General features: G+C 59.2%; 3 protein-coding genes across 22 annotated transcripts; 2 read left to right on the forward strand and 1 right to left on the reverse strand.

Annotated features, from left to right (window-relative positions):
• Positions 1-947: 947 nt before the first annotated feature.
• B3galt6 (beta-1,3-galactosyltransferase 6) lies at positions 948-3,264 on the reverse strand. The gene has a single exon (XM_047523578.1). It carries the CDS (start codon positions 2,492-2,494, stop codon positions 1,523-1,525), a length of 972 nt encoding a protein of 323 aa, XP_047379534.1. The 5' UTR covers positions 2,495-3,264; the 3' UTR covers positions 948-1,522.
• Positions 2,748-12,148, forward strand: Sdf4 (stromal cell derived factor 4). 2 transcript variants are annotated; one of them, XM_047523557.1, is made up of 7 exons: positions 2,748-2,905; positions 5,718-6,179; positions 7,051-7,187; positions 7,702-7,815; positions 10,131-10,289; positions 10,471-10,646; positions 11,735-12,147. In XM_047523557.1, exons 2-7 carry the CDS (start codon positions 5,875-5,877, stop codon positions 11,909-11,911), a joined length of 1,068 nt encoding a protein of 355 aa, XP_047379513.1. In that variant the 5' UTR covers positions 2,748-2,905; positions 5,718-5,874; the 3' UTR covers positions 11,912-12,147. The 2 variants fall into 2 exon arrangements, with proteins under 2 accessions (XP_047379513.1, XP_047379521.1); XM_047523565.1 differs by lacking the exon at positions 2,748-2,905 and adding an exon at positions 3,501-3,680 and having other exon boundaries at positions 11,735-12,148.
• A 445-nt stretch (positions 12,149-12,593) lies between these two features.
• On the forward strand, positions 12,594-17,667 carry Tnfrsf4 (TNF receptor superfamily member 4). 19 transcript variants are annotated; one of them, XM_047561948.1, is made up of 8 exons: positions 12,594-14,401; positions 15,010-15,198; positions 15,302-15,541; positions 15,992-16,138; positions 16,245-16,533; positions 16,972-17,168; positions 17,245-17,364; positions 17,457-17,667. In XM_047561948.1, exons 2-8 carry the CDS (start codon positions 15,063-15,065, stop codon positions 17,579-17,581), a joined length of 1,254 nt encoding a protein of 417 aa, XP_047417904.1. In that variant the 5' UTR covers positions 12,594-14,401; positions 15,010-15,062; the 3' UTR covers positions 17,582-17,667. The 19 variants fall into 19 exon arrangements, with proteins under 19 accessions (XP_047417904.1, XP_047417919.1, XP_047417958.1 ...); XM_047561963.1 differs by having other exon boundaries at positions 16,284-16,533; XM_047562002.1 differs by having other exon boundaries at positions 16,440-16,533.
• The last annotated feature ends 1,065 nt before the right edge of the window (positions 17,668-18,732 follow it).

Raw genomic sequence — 18,732 nt, forward strand, 5'->3', positions numbered from 1 at the left:
GTCCAGACAGGACACCCCAGATGGGAATGGCAGGCAGGAATCTGGGTCCTGTGTTATCAACACCCTTGGGGAACTTGCCACTACTTTGGTGGGCAGGGCCCTTCTGCTGCCCTGATTCTTCAAGTCCCATCTAGGAGTGACGTACCAGCCGTGTCTTTGTCCTGGCTTCGAGGGCCTGGGGACTGTCTGGCCTCATGCTCTGGGGTAGGAGATGGTCTTCAGATTGCTGGCAACAGACTCCCCTCACTACCTTTCAACAAAATAACCCAATCCTGCACCTGAATTCACAGCCTGAGAACTCCAAAAGTCATTAGGCCACCCAGAGAACCCAGCCCAGACGAGAAGCAGGTGTTCCACCTGCACAGGCTGCGCTGGTCACCTATCCATGTCACCTCATGCAGTGACCACAGTGTTCCCTTTTGTGTGGAACCCATGGCCTTGCACACATTAGGCGAGTGCTTCAACATGAGCCATACATACCCCAGCCCCAGCAATTGCTTCCCACATCACATAGGTGCACAAAAAGGGCATGGGGGATGCTAAGTGTTGTGGTCCCTGAGTCGGCATAGCAGCAGGCGAATCCTGGTTCCTTAAGACGCAACCTGGAAAGTCTGGTCAACACTCCGAGGACTCAGATTCCTGGGAATCGTGCCGAGTCTGAGCAACTGGGAATCCGAAGGCCTGTGTGGAAGCCTTAAAAGGAAAGTCTGTTCAGAAAGAGACACACTACTGACTTATGTGTAAACTTTTAAGAGAAATGGACGGTTTAAAAATTCTTCTATGTTTAACATACAGTGGCCCGGTCAGCCACTCGAGATGTTGACAGATCAACCCACAAACTCCAAGTTCTGAATAAAAATCTTTTCTTAAATAGTAAAAAAAAAAAAAAAAAAAGAAAGAAAAAGAAAAAAAAAAAAAAAAGATCTGCACACTGTTTATGCAGAGCTCTCTTCTACACAGACGTACCACACTTACAATAGGCCATGGTGACCACGGAGCCATGCTCACCATGAACTCATTCAAGAAACAGATCACAATGCCATTGAAGCTAGTTAACGTTAGACCAATTCAAATCTCAGACACACATGACAGATAAAACCCACTAGACACGAGAGTAACCTGTCCAAATAACAGTGACAACTTTGGATGGCAACACAGGTGGGTCTGACACATGGGCCTGCAGGGCGGTTTCTCTGCCCCTTCCAGGTTGGGGGAGCTGCAGACCCCAGCAGTCAAGGAGGCTCCTCCTGACTTTACCCAAAGCCAGGCAGCGACTAGGCTGGGCACATGCTGGCCACGTCCAGGGGCAGGAGGAGCCACATTAGGAGGCACCTCCAGGAGTCTCCAAAACCACAAGATGCACTTGGTTGGGTCCACACGTGTTGCTACAAAGGTGCACAACTTGGGCCCAGCGAGGGGGTGGAAGGGGCTAGGTGCTGTCTGCTGCCACCTGGCCTCCAGTGTCACCAGATGAGCCAGGTACTTCTCGAGGGCCTGGCCGTTTGGTCCGCGTCCCTGGGGCTCAGGGGATGCCCTCCTTCCGCTGACAGCACTGCGAGGGTGGTGCTGACCAGTCGTAGACATAGGAGAGGCGCAGCTGCACCTCGCGCTTGCACAGCCGGCCTTCGCGCAGCAGCGTCTGCTGTTTCTCTAGCATGTCCTCCGGGCTCTGCTTGTGTGTCACCAGGTACTGGTTGCTGCAGCCGCGCGACTTGTACTCGGTGTCGAAGCGCGGGTCGTGCTCCCGCTGTACATCCACCGGAGCCAGCCAGGCGCCCAGAGACACGTCCTCACTGTGCCACGCGCGCAGGTACTCGCGGCTGAGGCGCAGGTAATGCACCAGGTCCGCCGAGAGCACGTAGCCGCCGCCGAGCGCGTAGGGGAGATAGTAGTCACAGAGCTGCCAGGCGGCCTCGCGCCAGCGGCCCCCGGGCTTGATGCGCCCGCGGCCCGAGAAGAAACCCCAGTAGAGGCGGCGGCGGCGCGCGGGTTCGCGAGCTCGCAGCTCGGCCAGCAGCGCGTCCAGTCGAGCGAAAGAGTCGTCGTCTGCCTTGAGAACGAACTCGAAGGCCACGTGCTCGTCCAGCCAGGCCAGCATGGCCAGCACCTTGGCGGTGAGGTTCTCGTAGGCGTCGCGCAGCGCTGGCAGCAGCAACAGGTCCCCGTGCCGCTCCTGCTCGCGCTCCAGGGCGCGCCGCTGCTCGGCGCCCAGGCCGCCGGTACCCACGGCGAAGCGCGCCCACACGTCGCCGGTGCCACCGCGCCGCGCCGCTGACAGCCACGTGCTGCGCACCGCGGTACGGCGCTCTGCTGCACGGGGAGCGCTGGCGACCAGTACGGCCAAGAAGGCGGCGGCGCGGGGCGCAGCGGCGGCAGCGGGAGCGGCTCCCTGGGACGCGCACCGCGCCAAATAGAGCAACGCTGCGCTGCAGAGCGCGAGGCCGCCCAGGACCAGAGTCGCCCGGCGCCGCCACGCGCGCCGCAGCAGCCTCATCGCGGCGGGGGGCCGCGCCGAATGCGCAGGCGCGGCGCCGAGCGGGCGACGCGTGCGCGCGATACTCCCGGGCGCGCGGGCCTCCCCTCGGCGCCTACACCCGGCGGCGGGCCGTGGGCGGAAGTCGCCCTGAGGCAGCGTGTCCGGAGGCGCTTGGGTCCGGCTTTCTACCGGGGTGGGGAGGGCGGGACCAGGCCGGTCATCACGTGCCCCCGCATGCTCTTCTCATTGGCTCCCTTGGAGTGGCCGCGCGGGTGCTTCCGCCCGGGGGTAAGATGGCGGCGCCCGCGTCCGCACGGGCCGGACGGCTTGCCCGCCTCTTCCCGGAAGAAAGATGGCGGCGGCCTGAGCCGAGGCGGCTGGCGGCGCGAACGCTCCGCTGCGCTCCGGGACCGGCGCGGGCAGGAGGCGGTGAGTGAGGGCTGCGCCGGCGCAGCGCACCGGCTGGCGAGGGCGCGTCCGCCCCGGGGCTTGGTCCGCGGGCTGAGGCGGCTCAGCCGGCGTCCTCCTGCCGGCGTCCTCCTGCCGGCCCGCAGGAAGCCAAGGCCAGGCTGGCTGCCCCGATTCCTGCTGCCACGGTGCGCGTCCACCGGGCGGCGGGGCTCGGAGCCTGGAGCCGAGCGCAGAGCCCCGGACTGCGCCTCGGTCTCTGGGTTCTGGTCGCTTGAGTGCGCTGCAGCCGGTCCCAGAACTGCGCCCCGTCCCGGGGGACGCCCCGCGACCCCGCGCTGCTCTCCTTCCACCCCGGCCGCACGGCAGAGCGGGACCGAGGACCCCGGCCCAGGAGGAGCCCTGCAGAGCGATCATTAGTAAAACGGCCGTGGGACGTGCCGTCACGGAAGTTATCCGCGAGTGGGCCCGTCTCTCGCCAGAGCCCAGGCAGATGTGGTGTTTGGGGAGCGGGGTCGACAGATACGGCGGGACGGCTGTCGCCTCCCCTTAGGTGTTTCCAGCCTCTGGTGGCCGGGCGACTCCTTGTGGGGAAGTGAGGCGCGGCGGGGTGAGAAGACAGCCTGCTCCCAGGCGGAGGCGGGGAAGTGAGCTGCCGCCGGCTTGCTCTTCCTGCTCTTCCTGCTCTTGCTTCCCCGCGAGATGAGTACCTGCTGCGGACCCAGGAGAAGCGTCCCTGGGTGGACTCTTGGAATTCGTGGTTACTTGAGTTACTTTTCACTAAAACGTTGTACAGGTACCAGTTTCCATATGATTCATCGTGATAAACAGGATCAAGCTGGGTGTGGTGGTGCCAGGCCTGTAATTCTAGGGGACCGAGGCAGAAGGAGCACCAGTTCAAGACCAGCCTGGGCAACTTACCTTGTCTCAAAATAAAATGAAAAAGGCTGGGGATGTAGCTCAGTGGTTCAAGGTTCAGTTCCAAAATAATAATAATAATAACAATAATAATAATAATAATAATACAACAATGAAAAGGGCTGGGGATGTAGCCCAGTGGTTCAGTCCTCAGTTCCAAAATAATAATAATAATAATAATAATAATACAACAATGAAAAGGGCTGGGGATGTAGCTCAGTGGTTCAGTCCTCAGTTCCAAAATAATAATAATAATAATAATAATACAATGAAAAAGGCTGGGGATGTAACTCAGTGGTTCAGTCCTCAGTTCCAAAATAATAATAATAATAATAATAATAATACAATGAAAAGGATTGGGGATGTAGCTCAGTGGTTCAAGGTTCAGTTCCAAAATAATAATAATAATAACAATAATAATAATAATAATAATACATTGAAAAGGGCTGGGGATGTAGCTCAGTGGTTCAAGGTTCAGTTCCAAAAGAATAATAATAATAATAATAATAATAATACAATGAAAAAGGCTGGGGATGTAGCTCAGTGGTTCAGTCCTCAGTTCCAAAATAATAATAATAACAATAATATTAATAATAATGAAGAAGAAGACGAAGAAGAAAAAGAAGGATTGAGAACTGACTTAGTTGTTTCAAGGAGCAAAATTCAGCTCTTTGCTCACATGTGTTTTTATATCAGTGGATAGTGGAATTAACACCAGAAGGAAGTTGTCTTGATTCTCGCCCCCAGCAAACCCCACGACAGGCTTTCAAGTTTCTCCAGGGGAGACCCCAGGTCTCTTCAACTTGTGGTTCTTGGCAGGCTGCATGCCATCAAACACCTGCCACCTTGAGAGCAGCATTTCTGCTGTTAGTGTCCCCAGAGGTGGCACTTGCTGAGTGCCTGCTGTGTGCTGACAGCCTGGTAGTTCTAGGAGGCAGAAACTGCATAAGATACCTCACCGGAATCCACAGAACTGCAGAGCAGGCGGTGCCACAGCTCACAGAGGTACCTGGAAGGGCTAGCAAGTGTTTGCCAGGTGGACACTTCATGGGCATTTCAGCCTTCCTGCTGTTCCCCAGGGGATGTGAATGGGGATGTGTGTAGTGGGTCACATGTGTAGAGGTCATTACAGGGGTCATTACAGTACGAAGGGCTGGAGCCCTGCTGGGTGAGCGGGAGAGTTTGCTGGCATTGAACCCTGTCAGCATTCTGCACTTAGGGTCCCTGGTCCTCACAAAACCCCAAGTCGGGGGCGGCAAGCTTCTCAATGTGTAGTGAAACACTGAGGTCAGAAAGGTCAGGTGACTTAGCCAAGGTCATGGAGCATAAGAGGGTTCGAAACAGGACCTGGAGAGTGAGTGATGAATCCTAGGTATGTGTTGGAGGAGGAGGGGTGGAGTTACGCCACACTGGCAGGTGGTACTATGGTCATGGGAGCAGCTTTGATCAGGAGACAGCGAGAAATCCAGAGTCTTGTTTGTTATTGTTTTTTGGTACCAGGGATTGAATCCAGGGGCGCTCAACCACTGAGCCACATCCCCAACCCTTTTTATTTTTTATTTTGAGACAGGGACTTGCTAAGTTGCTTAGGGCCTTGATAATTTACTGAGGCTGGCTTTGAACTTATGATCCTCCTGCCTCAGCCTCCTGAGCAACTGGGATTACAGGTGTGTGCCACTGAGCCTGACTGAAACCCAGAGTCTTTAAAAAGCAGGGAGGAGGTTAGGGTTGTAGCTCAGTGGCAAGAGTGTTTGGCTAGTCCTGGATTCCCCAGCACTGCAAAGGAAGAGGAAGAACTACCACATGTGGTCCTGATCCTATGAATCAGGATCTCTGCCTCAGACTATAAGATGGGTGTGTTCACTGAAATGTGTGCAGAGTTTCACTAAATGGTGCATCTGTGTTTTCTCTCCAGACGATTAACTGCTTCTGAAGGTCTGGAGCTCTGGGCCCTGTTCTTCAGCCCTCGGTTGCTCCTGGGCCTCTGCTTGGAACCACGGCCCTTCTACAGCTCCCTGTGCCCCGTCCCTGGCCTACACGTTAAACGCTGTCCGCCCTCTCTGGCCACAGCAATGGTATTCAGGCAGCCTTCCTTCTGTGGCCTGGCTGCGCACTGCCTCTGGCTCCTGGGTGTTGTCCTTTTGATGGACGCATCTGCACGACCTGCCAACCACTCATCTGCTCGGGAGAGGGCAGCCAACAGGGAGGAGAATGAGATCCTGCCCCCAGACCACCTGAATGGGGTGAAGCTGGAGATGGATGGGCACCTTAACAAGGACTTCCACCAGGAGGTCTTCCTGGGGAAGGACATGGATGGGTTTGACGAGGATGCAGAGCCTCGGAGGAGCCGTAGAAAGCTGATGGTCATCTTTTCCAAGTAAGTGCTCACGCATGCTAGGCTTGCCCACAAGGTCCAGTCCAGCTGCTTATCGTGGGAGATGTTGCGGGGGCCGCCTTAGCACATCCAGTGGGAGACAGCACTGCAAGCCAGGGCTCAGAAGGTTTGCAGTGCTGGACCGAGGGTGGAGCTGGGGCCTCCGAGCTGTTCCTCAAGTCTGGGCAGCAGGAGGTTCAGAGGGCCAGAGGTGGGTTCTCTGAGGACTCTGAGCCAGGAGACTCCTGGGGGCCTATGTGTCAGCTGTGTGTGCACACACCCCTGCTTTTTCTGCTGGCCACTGCTGTGGTCAAGGGCATGGTGGACGAGGGTCACAGAAGGTTGCACTTTTAGCTAGATGGGGTAGCAAGGCAACAGCCACAGTCACAGAACATGCGCACGGCTCCTGTTGCTCCTTCTGTACCTGTTGCCTATCCCCGAGACCCTGGGTCTTTTCCTCTTTGGACAGTGTTATGTCCCTAGCGGGTCTTTGCCCTGAGTCCTGTCCCTTTGTCTACATGTGCAGGTGTGTGTGTGGCCACTCACAGTACAGTGTGCATAGCTAACTGTCCTGAATGTTTGGAAGCCAGGAGTCTGTGATGCATCTGCTGCTGTCCCTGAGGGAGGGTCCATTCCTAGTGATGGACTCTGCCATCTGTGGGAGCTGCAGACCACACCACCCAGCTCTCCAGGGTCCCAGCAGCCCCAGCAAGTCCTTAGGTGCTTTCCCGTATCACCATGGGAAGAGGGGGTCGCTCCTCCTGGCAGGTCGCAGCCGTTTCTGGAGTCTCCAGGGCCAGGAATATCCATTCGTTTGTCTGTCAAGAGTTCTGGGGGCCACGTCTGAGTCTCACCCTCCATTTCCCACCCACAGGGTGGATGTGAACACTGACCGGAGGATCAGTGCCAAGGAGATGCAGCGTTGGATCATGGAGAAGACGGCTGAGCACTTCCAGGAGGCTGTCAAGGAGAACAAGATGCACTTTCGGGCTGTGGACCCTGATGGCGATGGTATCTTGGGGCCTGGTGGACAGGGCTCCAGGCAAGGGACCAGGAAATAGAGGAAGCCAGAGCCAGGAGCCCCTGAGGCATGGTTGGGGGCACCAAAGGGACACAGGGCTGCTGTCAGCCAGTTGGTTTTCCATGGTGGCTGACGTTCACTGAAGATGTGGGACACACAGGGAGCAGCAAGTGTGGTCCTGGTGTTCCTTTTAAAGAAATCTAGCCCATTAGGAGTTGGGGGCTCCTGCCTGTGTGCAACCAGCCTGGGCCTCAGTTGGCCCTATGCGATGGAGACCCCTGCTGGCCCTGCAGGTGAAGAGGCAGGTGCAGGGTGCTGAGCCTGCACACTGGGTACTCCTCCCCTGGACCACTGCTTTGTGGGGATGCTGGGAGCAGGTGGCTCAGGTCCTCTGCCCTCCAGCTCACTGTGGCCCAAGGATTTCTCTCAGGTGTCCTACAATAACTGAGAGTCTCTTTTTCAAAATGTTCCCTGCCAAGCATCTTCACAGACCTGTTCTTTCAGGCCACGTGTCCTGGGATGAATACAAGGTGAAGTTTCTGGTAAGCAAAGGCCACAACGAGAAAGAGGTTGCTGATGCAATCCGGAACCACGAGGAGCTCAAGGTGGACGAGGAGAGTGAGTGCTGGGTCCTGGGCAGCGGTGCACCATGCTGGGTGGGTGTGGCCAAGTGTGAGGCCAGGCTCACAGGTCTGTGCAGGTGCCTGCAGACCTTGCTGGGCCTGGGCCCAGGGATCTAGCTCCAGGTGTGTAGGGGAGAGTGAGGCATCCCTGTGCATGTGGCTGGGGGTGACTGTAGGAGGGGAAAGGGAGGGCTCTGCAGAGGGCAGCAGCTTTGCACAACCTGAGGCCCCAGCAGTGAGGGGAGGGTGGTGAGTGGTGGGTGCCCTGGGGGCATACACTGGCAGCACATACACGTCGGTGCCGTGATTTAATTATACCCCAAGGCAGAATCTAAGACAGGCACATGACAGGACCTGTCCCTGTACTCTGGAGGCAGGGAGACCTGGCCCCCTGAGGGGAGGCTCCCATAGAGAGAACAGCCTGGGCCAAGACCCCAGCAGACAATGGGGCAGGGCCTGCAGAGACCTTCACAGAGCAGCAGTGTAGGTAGGAGCAGGCAGCCTCCTGGACCCCTCTAGGTCACCCCACCTCACTCAGGTGTGGGGTGTGGGTAGCAGGCCTGCAGGGAATCCTCAGCCTGGGTGTTGGTGCCATGCCACACCATGGGGCAGGAGCATGGCCCAGCTCCAGGTGTCAGGAGGACTGTCTCCTGAACTTGCCCACTGGTGGACTGTGAAGCAGGATGAGGGGACTGTACCTATCTGGCTCTGTGCCCTTCCCTCCACCCTCACCTCTGTCATGCTGGTGACTCACTCAGCCCACGTCTGGCTCGGCTTAGGGTTAGGCCCATGGTGTCCCATCGGCCCATCTGTCCCTGTGGGGGCTCGTATGTGTGTGTGGGCCCTGTGTTCCGCCCTTTGACTCGGGTGTGTGGCTCCCTGGTTGGGCAGGACCCAGTGGGGCAGCAGGGTCGCCTGTGAGCCTTCCTGCAGGTGCTGTGCTCAGGCCCCGCCATGAGAATACTTTGTTCCTGTCTTTCTCTTTTCTCTCCTGTGTTTTTTTTTTTTTTTTTTTTTTTTTGGGGGGGGGGGTGCGGGGCAGCTGCCTCCTGCCTCAGCCCCCCTTGCTGGGCTGACAGGCTCCGTGGCCCAGCCCAGCTCTGTCCAGACTTTGGGATCTGGACATTTGGCTTGTCTGTCTCTGCTGTCCCTGCAGGTGCCCTTTGGGGGGCCCTGGGGCTCTGGCAGCACTACGTCTGCCAGGAGCGGTTGCAGGGGAGTGAGTAGACACGGTGGTGACGCCTGCCTGGCCCTGTCTTCACCTCATCTTCAGGGTGACTCCTTTGGGGGCTGGTCATCTCTGGGCCCCTTAGCTTGGGTGTGTCTGTCTTATGGACACGTCCTTTCTGCATCTGTGAAGCTCCTTTCTGCCCTTGAACTCAGTAGAGGTACTTTTAGGGTTCATGGCATTTTGAGTCCCTATGTGCCCCTGAAGTCCTAGTCCCTGCCCATCAGTCGTACAGTGATCTCCTCCCCCTCTGCCTGCTTCAGGCTCCTCACTTGGCGCTCCCATCTGGGGAGATCCTGAGGAGCTGGAAGGCCTAGTCTTTGTCTTCTCCCTGTGTGGCTCGCAAGGGCACCTCTGCGCTGACCTGGGCTGCATCTCTGAGGGAGGCTTCACATCTTTTACTGCTCCAGCCCTTCCATGCCTCTGCATGCCTTCCTCTCAAGGGACCACCCAGATCCACCTGCTGTGGCCAGGAGGACTCTGGGTTCTGGAGGGGACGCTCCAGCTAAGATAGAGCCCTGGGCTGAGTCAGAACCCGGGTGAGGCCTTGTTGCAGGCACCAGGACGTGGTCACTGACCACAGTGGGTCCCAGGAGGATGAGGGTGTTCTGTTCTGCCCCGGGACATTTGGGGATGTCCCAGAGAGAAGGATCATGCACCCAGGGTCTCTACAGGCCCAGTCGGGAGGGTCCCTGGGAAGCTCTGCTCGCCACCTCAGTCATTTCTAGAAACTGGGTTTTCTGCAGCTCTACGTCTGCCAGGAGAGGTTGCAGTGCAGTGAGTAGGCACGGTGGTGACGCGTCTTCCCTGTAGACCCACTGGGGTGAGTCAGCCTGGCTGCCTGGTTTCCATTTCTGTCTAGGAGCAAACGGTGGAGTGTGCTGGGGAAGCGGGGCTCAGGGCCAAGCGGACCTGGGCTACGTCAGAGGGTCCTGTGCTTCACCTCCTGGGCCCAGCTCTCCCGGGTGGGCCAGGCCCTGGGCCTCCAGCTCAGTGTGTCCTGCCTGCTGCCCTGTGAGGCCTTCTGCAGCTCTGTGCCAGCATTCCAGGTATCAGGGCGCTCACCGTCCTCCCTCTCTCAGCACAGGAAGTCCTGGAGAACCTCAGAGATCGCTGGTATCAGGCAGACAACCCGCCCGCGGACCTGCTGCTGACGGAGGAGGAGTTCCTGTCCTTCCTTCACCCTGAGCACAGCCGGGGCATGCTCAAGTTCATGGTCAAGGAGATCATCCGGGACTTGGGTAAGGCCCATCCTGAGGCTGGGTCAGAGTGGGTGGGCAGGCCAGCCCTGGCCAGGTTTGGAAACAGGTCTGTAAGAGGCACCTGCTGGGTTTAGGGTGCTGAACATCTGTGGCGTGGTCTGCTTCGCTGCCACCCGACGTATCTTGCAAGTGTCCCCTACTCCCCGCCTGGTTTCTGCAGACCAGGACGGCGACAAGCAGCTTTCCCTGCCGGAGTTCATCTCCCTGCCTGTGGGCACCGTCGAAAACCAGCAGGGCCAGGACATTGACGACAGCTGGGTGAAAGACAGGAAGAAAGAGTTTGAGGAGCTAATTGACTCCAACCACGATGGAATCGTGACCATGGAGGAGCTGGAGGTGAGTGAGGGTGCCCAGGACATGGGCATGTCCACGGGCAGTCCTGGGGACAGGGTGTATGTACCCTGGGAGCCCAGTGACTGATGAGGAAAGCACTGCCTCTGTGGTGGCCGTGGGCCTGGCTGAGGCTGGTTGTAGCATGTCCTTGGCAGTACCTGGCACGTGGCTTTCCAAGAGGGCCCATCCAGTGTGGGTGTTGGCATTTCTGCCCAGACACATCAGAGACAGGAAGACCCAGGGAGGCATTGTCTGGCCTGCTCCTGGCTTGGTGGTGCAGTCCCTGGGAAGTGTTGGGATTCCTCTTTTTCTTTTCCCATTTTTTTGTTGGTGGTGCTGGGATGGACCCTGGCCTTCTGGACAAGCAAGCCTTTGCCACTGGACTGCTCCCTGGCCTGTGTCAGGGTGCAAAGCAGGCTCCTTTCTCAAGGGTCCAGGAGGGAAGCACACATTGGACCCAGTTCTGAAGAGGCCTGTGGGCTGCCCTGCAGGTGTGGGGGCCACAGGGCACAGCGTGCCCTCTGCTGTGTGGATGGAGCGCAGACCCAAGCCCATGCCCCTTGGAGTGTTGTCCCTGCCGTCCTGCGTGGTGGCTGCTTGGTAGCTCTCTTGTGCGAGAGGCATTGGGTTCTATTCCAGAGCCCTCTGTCTCTGGTGGTGGAGCGGAACATAGCGGCAGTTCAGTCCTCCCATCAGCCCTGGGTCCTGCAACTGGCTGGGTCCTCCCTGCCCTGTGGCCAGGTCAGTCTGTTTGGTGTGACCTGTTGCAGGCCCCAGGCAGGTGTTCCAGGGCCCCCAGCTGCTTCTGCTGTGTCCTTCCCATCCTTCATTATCTCTCTTCTGGAACATTCCAGAACACGCCACATCCCCATCCTATAGCCAGTGGGTGTTTTAATTGGGGAGCCACATTTTGAGTGGTCACATGGTAAAGCCCCATGCCTCTCCCCTGAGGCAGAAAGTGCCACCCTGTGCCTTGTCGTGGTGTCCATGGCTGGGTCCCCAAGTGTGGGGATGAACTGGGTTGGGCCACGTAGGGCTGAGGTCTTGTGGGTGCTGGAACAGACTGCTGACCCTGCTGGCATTTGCCGCAGAACTACATGGACCCCATGAACGAGTACAACGCCCTCAACGAGGCCAAGCAGATGATCGCCATTGCGGATGAGAACCAGAACCACCACCTGGAGCCCGAGGAGATCCTCAAGTACAGCGAGTTCTTCACGGGCAGCAAGCTCATGGACTACGCCCGCAACGTGCACGAGGAGTTCTGAGTGGCTATCGGGCCGTCTGCCTCCCTGCCCCTCATGTGTGGGCGCCGGGGACTGGTGTGGTCCTGAGGTGGCCACCTGACCCACTGCGGGGGCCACCCCAGGCCACAGCTTGCTGCCCAGAACCTTCCCTCCTGCTGGCTGTGACAAAGCTCTGGCTCACTGCCCAGCCATGGTGTGGCCCAGCTTCATTAAAAAATGTGCTCCCCTAGCCTGTGTGTCCCTCCACAGTGCGAGCCGAGGTGGCCAGTCCCCATGCCGAGCCGAGCTGTGCATGCCCAGCACGGCTCTGTCCTCTGGGCCTTCGATTGCTACATCTCTCTTCTGAGAACTGCTGAGTCCTGCCCACGGTGCTGACCGCATCAGCACCTGGGCCCCTTGTGGGCTCCCCACACCATTTCCTTGAAAACTGCAAGATTAGGACAAAATTAGAATGTGCTCTGCTGGCAGTACTGGGCAGTCAGGAAGGCACTGCTTCCTGGACCAGGGCTGGGTGGTCACTTAGGGGCCTGGAGCCCAGAAACACCTGGGATCTGCCTGCAGCCTGAGAAGATGCAGGCATTTTCTGTCACAAGGATCATTAATTTACTTTAAAATAGGTTGGGTTTTCTCACAGCTCCATTTTTTTTTTTTTTTTTTTTAATTTGAAAGCAATTTTACGTGCGAGTAAAGAGAGGGGAAAGGACCCCAAAGAGAAGAGGTGCTGGGCAAAAGTCGGTGCAGCCCAGCACTCCGTCTCCGCTCCCCCAGCTCTCCGGCCAGGACCCTACGTCCCCAGCCTACACCTGTGCCCAGGGCTGGCGAGGAGCCTCAGCTCCATTCTTTTGGTGGAAAACATGACAGCTGGGAGTGTTGGAGCCCGGGGTTTGGTTAGTGTGGAGGAGTTCCCAGCTTTGGTTGAACAGCCGATTCTACTGAAGGTGGATGAGGCAGCTGGCGTCAGTGGGGAGTGTGCCCAGGGGCTGGTGGGGAGCCTGGCAGGGTGAGGCCCTGGGTGAGCATGTGGAGGAGAGCGGGATGGGTGCCTGAGGACAGCTGCTGTGCCACCGGCCCCTTGCCATCCTGGGCCCAGCCTGCATCCTGTGTGGCTGGGCATGTTGCGCCAGGACCCACTTCAGAGCAGTGTGGGGACCCCGACGGCTAGGAGGGTGTGTTAGCAGCTGGGTTGGTTCCTAGACACAAAGACTTCGGAGCCCAGACCAGGGCGGCAGCAGGAAAGTCCCCACGGACCCTGCCTTCCGTCACATCTTCCCAAATGGCAGTGCCCATTCCCTCTGGGATGTGATCACCGTGCCGTCCAGTGACACTGGAGCCCTCGGCTCACGGCCCTGGAGTGGGATCTGCCATCCTGTCGTGGGCAGTGCAGCACAGCGGTGGGAGCCAAGGGCAGGGGGATGCACAGGTGAACTGGTGTGTGTGCCTGGTCCTGAGGCCCTGGTGACCTCCAGTCTGGTACCCAAGAGTCAGCCACTTGTGACCCAGCTGCTGTACTCCTGCTCCCGTGACTACCCTGTCAAGGGAGGGTGAGACACGTGTGTCTGTGCCCTGGGTCATGGACTCAAGGCTGTGTTCAGGTGCCTTGGCCCAGACCTATGGTCTCCCTGCAGAGCCCGTGATCTGAGTTCAGTGGACAGGGTGGAGCCAGCCCCTGCCAGGCCCTCTTCAGACCTGGCTTCCCTCCCACGGCCTCGGGGCCGCACGGGCAGTGCCACTGTCTCCCCGTGGAGCACCTCAAGCAGGGAACCTGCTCCCCACACAAACCTGCTGGAGGGGCAGCCAGCATCCAGGTTTCTGTGCACTTTAGGTCACCCGTGGGCAGGTGCCAGCCCCTTGACCAGGCATGCACAGCTGCAGGCAGCAGAGACCAGCCTTGCCAGAGGGGCAGGCAGGGAGGAGGGCTGCTTCAGAGTGGAGCACTGCACGTCAAGACCCTCCAGCTCACCCTCAAAAGAAACCGTGTGGCAAATGCAGGCTTCTCGCTGCTGATGGGCCACAGGTTTGAAGGCTGGAGGACCTTCCTCCCTCCATTGCCCGGAGCTCCCCACCCCAGGACCCCCACTGCACTCAGAAGCTTGGGACGGTGGTCTCTCCTTCCGCCTCTCGCGGCTGCTGTCTGGTCCCAGCGTGGCCCTGCCTCCAGGCTGGGGATTTCCTGCAGGTGGGCCAGGCCACGCAACTCTCACCTGTGTGGTTAGCGGGTGGGGATTTCCAGCCCCTCCCCTCCACGCATCCTGCAGGGGTGGGGAACTCCACTTGCAATTTTTAAAATTAATTTGGGAATAGATAATCTTTCATGGCACAGTTTAATAGGTACAGAAGGGACATAGGGAACCCTCCCAGTCCTTACCCAACCCATTTTCTTCAAGGCAAGAGTGGTATCAGAAGGGTGTCCACATGTAAGAAAAGGAAGTATGTGCTCGGTGTGGTGGCCATGCCTGTAATCTCAGTGACTCTGGAGGCTGAGGCAGGGAAGTTCAAGTGCCCACGTTCAAGGTCGGTCTGGGCAACTTAGGGAGACACTGTCTAAAAAACAATAAAGGATTGGGGATGTAGCTCAGTGGTAGAGTGCTTGCCTAGCACGCATGAGGTTCTTGGTTTAATTCCCGGTACTGCAAAAAATTGTCAAGGACAGTGCCCACACCTGTAATCCCAGGTACTTGGGAGGCTGAGGCAAAAAGATTGCAAGTTCAGGGACAACCTTGGCAGTTTAGTGAGACTCTGTCTTGAAACTAAAAGGACTGGGGATGTAGTTGGTACAGTGCCCCGGGTTTGATTCCCCAGTATCACAAAAAATATGTGCACATGTATGTGTCCCTGCTGCACACGTGTGCAACTGTGTGTGCTCTTCCCTTCACATGCCCAGTGGCTGCATGCACACTCTGCTGTGTCATGGACTCTAGGCTGAGCTCAGGGATGAGTGCCCTGGGGGTTCCCATCGCCCAGTGTGGCCCTGTCCTGTGCGTGGCCTGTGATCAGTGTTCTGGGCCATCAACAAGGACAAACACTTGTCCCGGCAAGGATGCAGAGACACACGCATGTGCACACCAGGCACGCACCTGCTTACACACTTTCTTCCCGCCCCTCCCCACCCTCCCCCGCAGCCCTTATAGCCACATCCTGCAAGGAAAAACCCCAGACTCGGGTGAACGCAGAGATGAGGACGTGCGTGGGGGCTTGGGAGCCCGCCACCCTTCTGCTCCTGGGGCTTGTGCTTGGAGCCAGGGCTGTGCTGAACTGTGTCGGAAACACCTATCCCAACGGCCACAGGTGCTGCCAAGAGTGCCAGCCAGGTGAGTGGCCTCCAGGGGGGGACACCCAGAGGAGAAGTGACATGGACACAGGTACAGTGTCCTGGGAGGAGCACACTGGGTAACACCATGGGTGCTGCTCCAGAGGACCTGGCCTGGCCTAAAAAGGGAGGTACGGGTCTGTGCAGCCCAGAGGAGCGGCCGGCTGCGTGCCCACAGGCCGGCCTGGGTCAGCCTGCCAATGTGCCGAGCTCTGCTGCAGGCAGTGGGATGGTGAGCCGCTGTGAAGGACCCAGGGACACCGTGTGCCTCCCCTGCGGCCCCGACTCCTACAACGAGGCGGTCAACTACGAGGCCTGCAAGCCCTGCACACAGTGCAACCAGAGTAAGCCCCGCCCACCCAGACCCCCAGCCTGCATCCCATGAGCTGCAGGAACAAGCCCTGACCACAGTGGCAGCCCAGGCGTCCCAGGTTCCCCTCCCAGGCTGAGGCTCAGCTCTGGCCATGGCGCCTGAGGCCACGTGGAGTTCCTACCAGTGCCTTGGTCCTGTAGTCTTACCTAAGCCCAGGAGCCGCCAGCATCCAGCTCCTGCACCGCAGGCTGACAGGTGGAAGGGTGGTGGGGAAGAGGCCAGAGCTGCCACAGGGCCCTCACCAGGGCCTTGTGGCTCAGAGGGGCAGAGAGGCCAGGGAGAGGTGGCAGGAGGGGAGGCGTGAGACTCTGGAGCTTCAGGGCCTGCATAGGGGCCTGGGATGAGGCTGGAGCAGCTCCTCAGTCCCGGCCTTGCTGCACTGAGTGGAGGCAAGCCACCCTTCCTGGGGCCCTGTCTGCAGCCTGGGCAGGCCCAGCCTCCTCCACAGCCCCACCTGCACCCCCAGGAAGTGGGAGTGAGCTCAAGAAGAAGTGCACGCCCACGCAGGACACCGTCTGCAGCTGCAGGCCGGGCACTCAGCCCCTGGGTGGCTTTAAGCATGGAGTCGGTGAGCCTCACGGTGGCCCTGGCCTAGGGGTGGGTGAGGTGGTGAGCCATGGGCCTTGGTAAGGGTCGGGAGGAGCCATGTCCCATATCACAGAGTCGCTCCCCAGGGTCTCCCCGTCGGGCTGGACCAGGAATCCCTCCCCCAGGAGTCACATCAAGAGTGGGGCTCCCTGTCAGCTCCCTGGTCAGGGCCAGCGAGCAGAATGCAGCAGGGGTCTTCCAGAGGCCTTCCACCCGCCCGCTTGCCCCGTGGGGTGAGCGCCAGCCCCACAGGCCCCAACTCCAGGTGCCTCCTGGGTCAGGGCTCACCTGCGTAGTCTTTGCTGCAGACTGTGCCCCCTGCCCTCCTGGCTACTTCTCCCCAGGCGACAACAAGGCCTGCAGGCCCTGGACCAAGTGAGTGTTGTGGACGGCTGGCCGTGGGACTGGGGCTCGGTGGGGGTTGTCAGGGGCCCACTGCGGGTTGGGCCAGGTCCGGGAGCAGAATGCCCTGGCTGGGGAGCTCCTGAGGCCTGGCCTCCAACAGCAGCCCCTGAGGTCCCCATGGGGAGAGTGGAGGCCCGTGGGACCACAGCCCAGGCCCCAGGGGTGTGCACGAGGCCCTGTCCTCCAGGCTCCCACTCCAGGAGCTGGAGGAGGTGCTGTGTGGGTTTGGGATGCAGAGGTGGCAGGAGGCGGGGAAGACCGGGAGGAGGGCGTGGAGGGCGTGGGGACCAAGGGTGGGTGCAGCAGGGCGTGTGCCCGGGGGCAGGGCCTAGAGGTGGAGGCTGCTTGAGGTCATCGGTGTGGAGCCCACCACCATCTGGCCTGACTGCCCCACTCCCTGGTCCCCAGCTGCACCTCGACTGGGAGGCGCACCCTACAGCCAGGCAGCAGGAGCTCAGACACCCTCTGCGAGAACAGGACTTCCCCCGGAACACTGCCCTGGGAGACCCAGGGCCCCACAGCCAGGCCCACCACTGCCCCGGCCACTGTAGCCCTGCCCGGGACTTCTCTAGGGCCCTCCACACCCCCCTCAGAGGCCCCCAGGGGTAAGGGGCCTTGCCCAGCAGGGGAGTAGGGGATGGAGAGTGAGGTGGGGGACCCCACTCAGTGACTTTCCTGCAGGTCTCCCGCTGGCTGCTGTCCTGGGCCTGGGCTTAAGCCTCCTGGCCCCTCTGGCTGCCCTACTGGCCCTGCACCTGCACAGAAGGGCCTGGAGGCCACCCGGTGCCCCCAAGCCTCCCGGTGAGTGCCCACTGCAACCAGCCCAGGCCCCTCCTGGAGGGGAGAAATACCCCACCTCCAGCCACCTCCCTCTTCTCCCTAGGGGGAAACAGCTTCCGGACCCCCATTCAAGAGGAGCAAGCTGATGCACACTCCACCCTGGCCAAGATTTGAGCAGCATCTTGGGGGTGGGCTTTGTGGGGCAGTCCACCCACCAGTACCCTCCACACCGTTCTAGGTGCTGGGCTGGTTCTGGGCTCTCCTACGTATGTTGTGCATACTACCTGCCCAGCGGCACCCCAATAAACACACCAGCAACTGTGGTCTGCAGCTGGCTGTGGCTGCACCCTCCTCTGGCTGGGAAGGGATTGCGGGCCAAGGTGTGGGATGGGGGTCCACTCAGAGGCCCGTCTGAGTGGGCATGGCATGCTCCAGTTTTGGGGGTGTGGGGGTGGGAGGGGTATGAATATGTCCTAGTGGAGTACTGGGAGCTTGGGTCTGGGAGCTTGTGCAGAGTCCAGAGCCTCTGCTCCGAGGGAACCTAAAACCTTAGGCTGAGTTGGGCGGGACGTTGTCAAGAGGGAGGGAGGGGAAAACCTGGGGTTGTTCTTGCTCTCCAGCCCCCAAGCCCCACCCCTATACCTGGGGGATGTTGGCCTTGGGAGTCCCTGGTGGGAGTCCTTGGTAGCGGCTAGACACAGTCCCCATGCCTCAGGGGCATCCAATGGGGTGTCCACTTCATGTAAACATCATCCCAAGGTGGAAAAGCCCAAAAGTCCACCAAGAGCAGAGTAAGCAGTTCACTGAAGAGAGTTCAGACAGGTTCACAGGCCAGTGTCAACTCCATGTCGAGGGACAGAGAAGAGGCTGTGACCCCGCCCTAAGCTGCTTCTGGACAAAATGGGGACTTACAGGGGCCTTGGCCAGGGTCCCAGAGCTGCCCTCACTGCACAGAAGCCCTGGCCAGCATTCAGGAGCAGGAGTATCAATCGGCCGCATGGCTGTCCAACAGATGCTCGATGATCTAAAGGCAGAAGCCACACAGGAGGCTCCTAGTCTCATGGGAAATGGCCAGCAGGTGTGGCTGACCACAGGCACAAATCCACAAGCCAGGAGAGAGGCTGTGGTGTTGTGTAGGTGTTAGGAGCTGCCACTCCCTGTGGGAGGCATGCAGAGCCTGAGGTGGGACAGCCCTCACTGGCCTCTGGCCACCCTGTGACCACCCAGCCTGACTCCATGACCGTGTGGTGGTAGCAGGTCCCTGTGGTGGGGCTCTCTGTCACTGGCAGTCCAGCGGCCTGGCCCTCCTGCTCCCAGGGGGCTGTCTTTCTCTCAAACCTCGGACTCCTTCCCGGCACCCTTCTCCAACCTGGGTCTACCACGGAGGGC

The sequence above is a fragment of the Sciurus carolinensis genome, chromosome 1 (assembly GCF_902686445.1).
Source record: "Sciurus carolinensis chromosome 1, mSciCar1.2, whole genome shotgun sequence".
Lineage (NCBI taxonomy): Eukaryota > Metazoa > Chordata > Mammalia > Rodentia > Sciuridae > Sciurus > Sciurus carolinensis.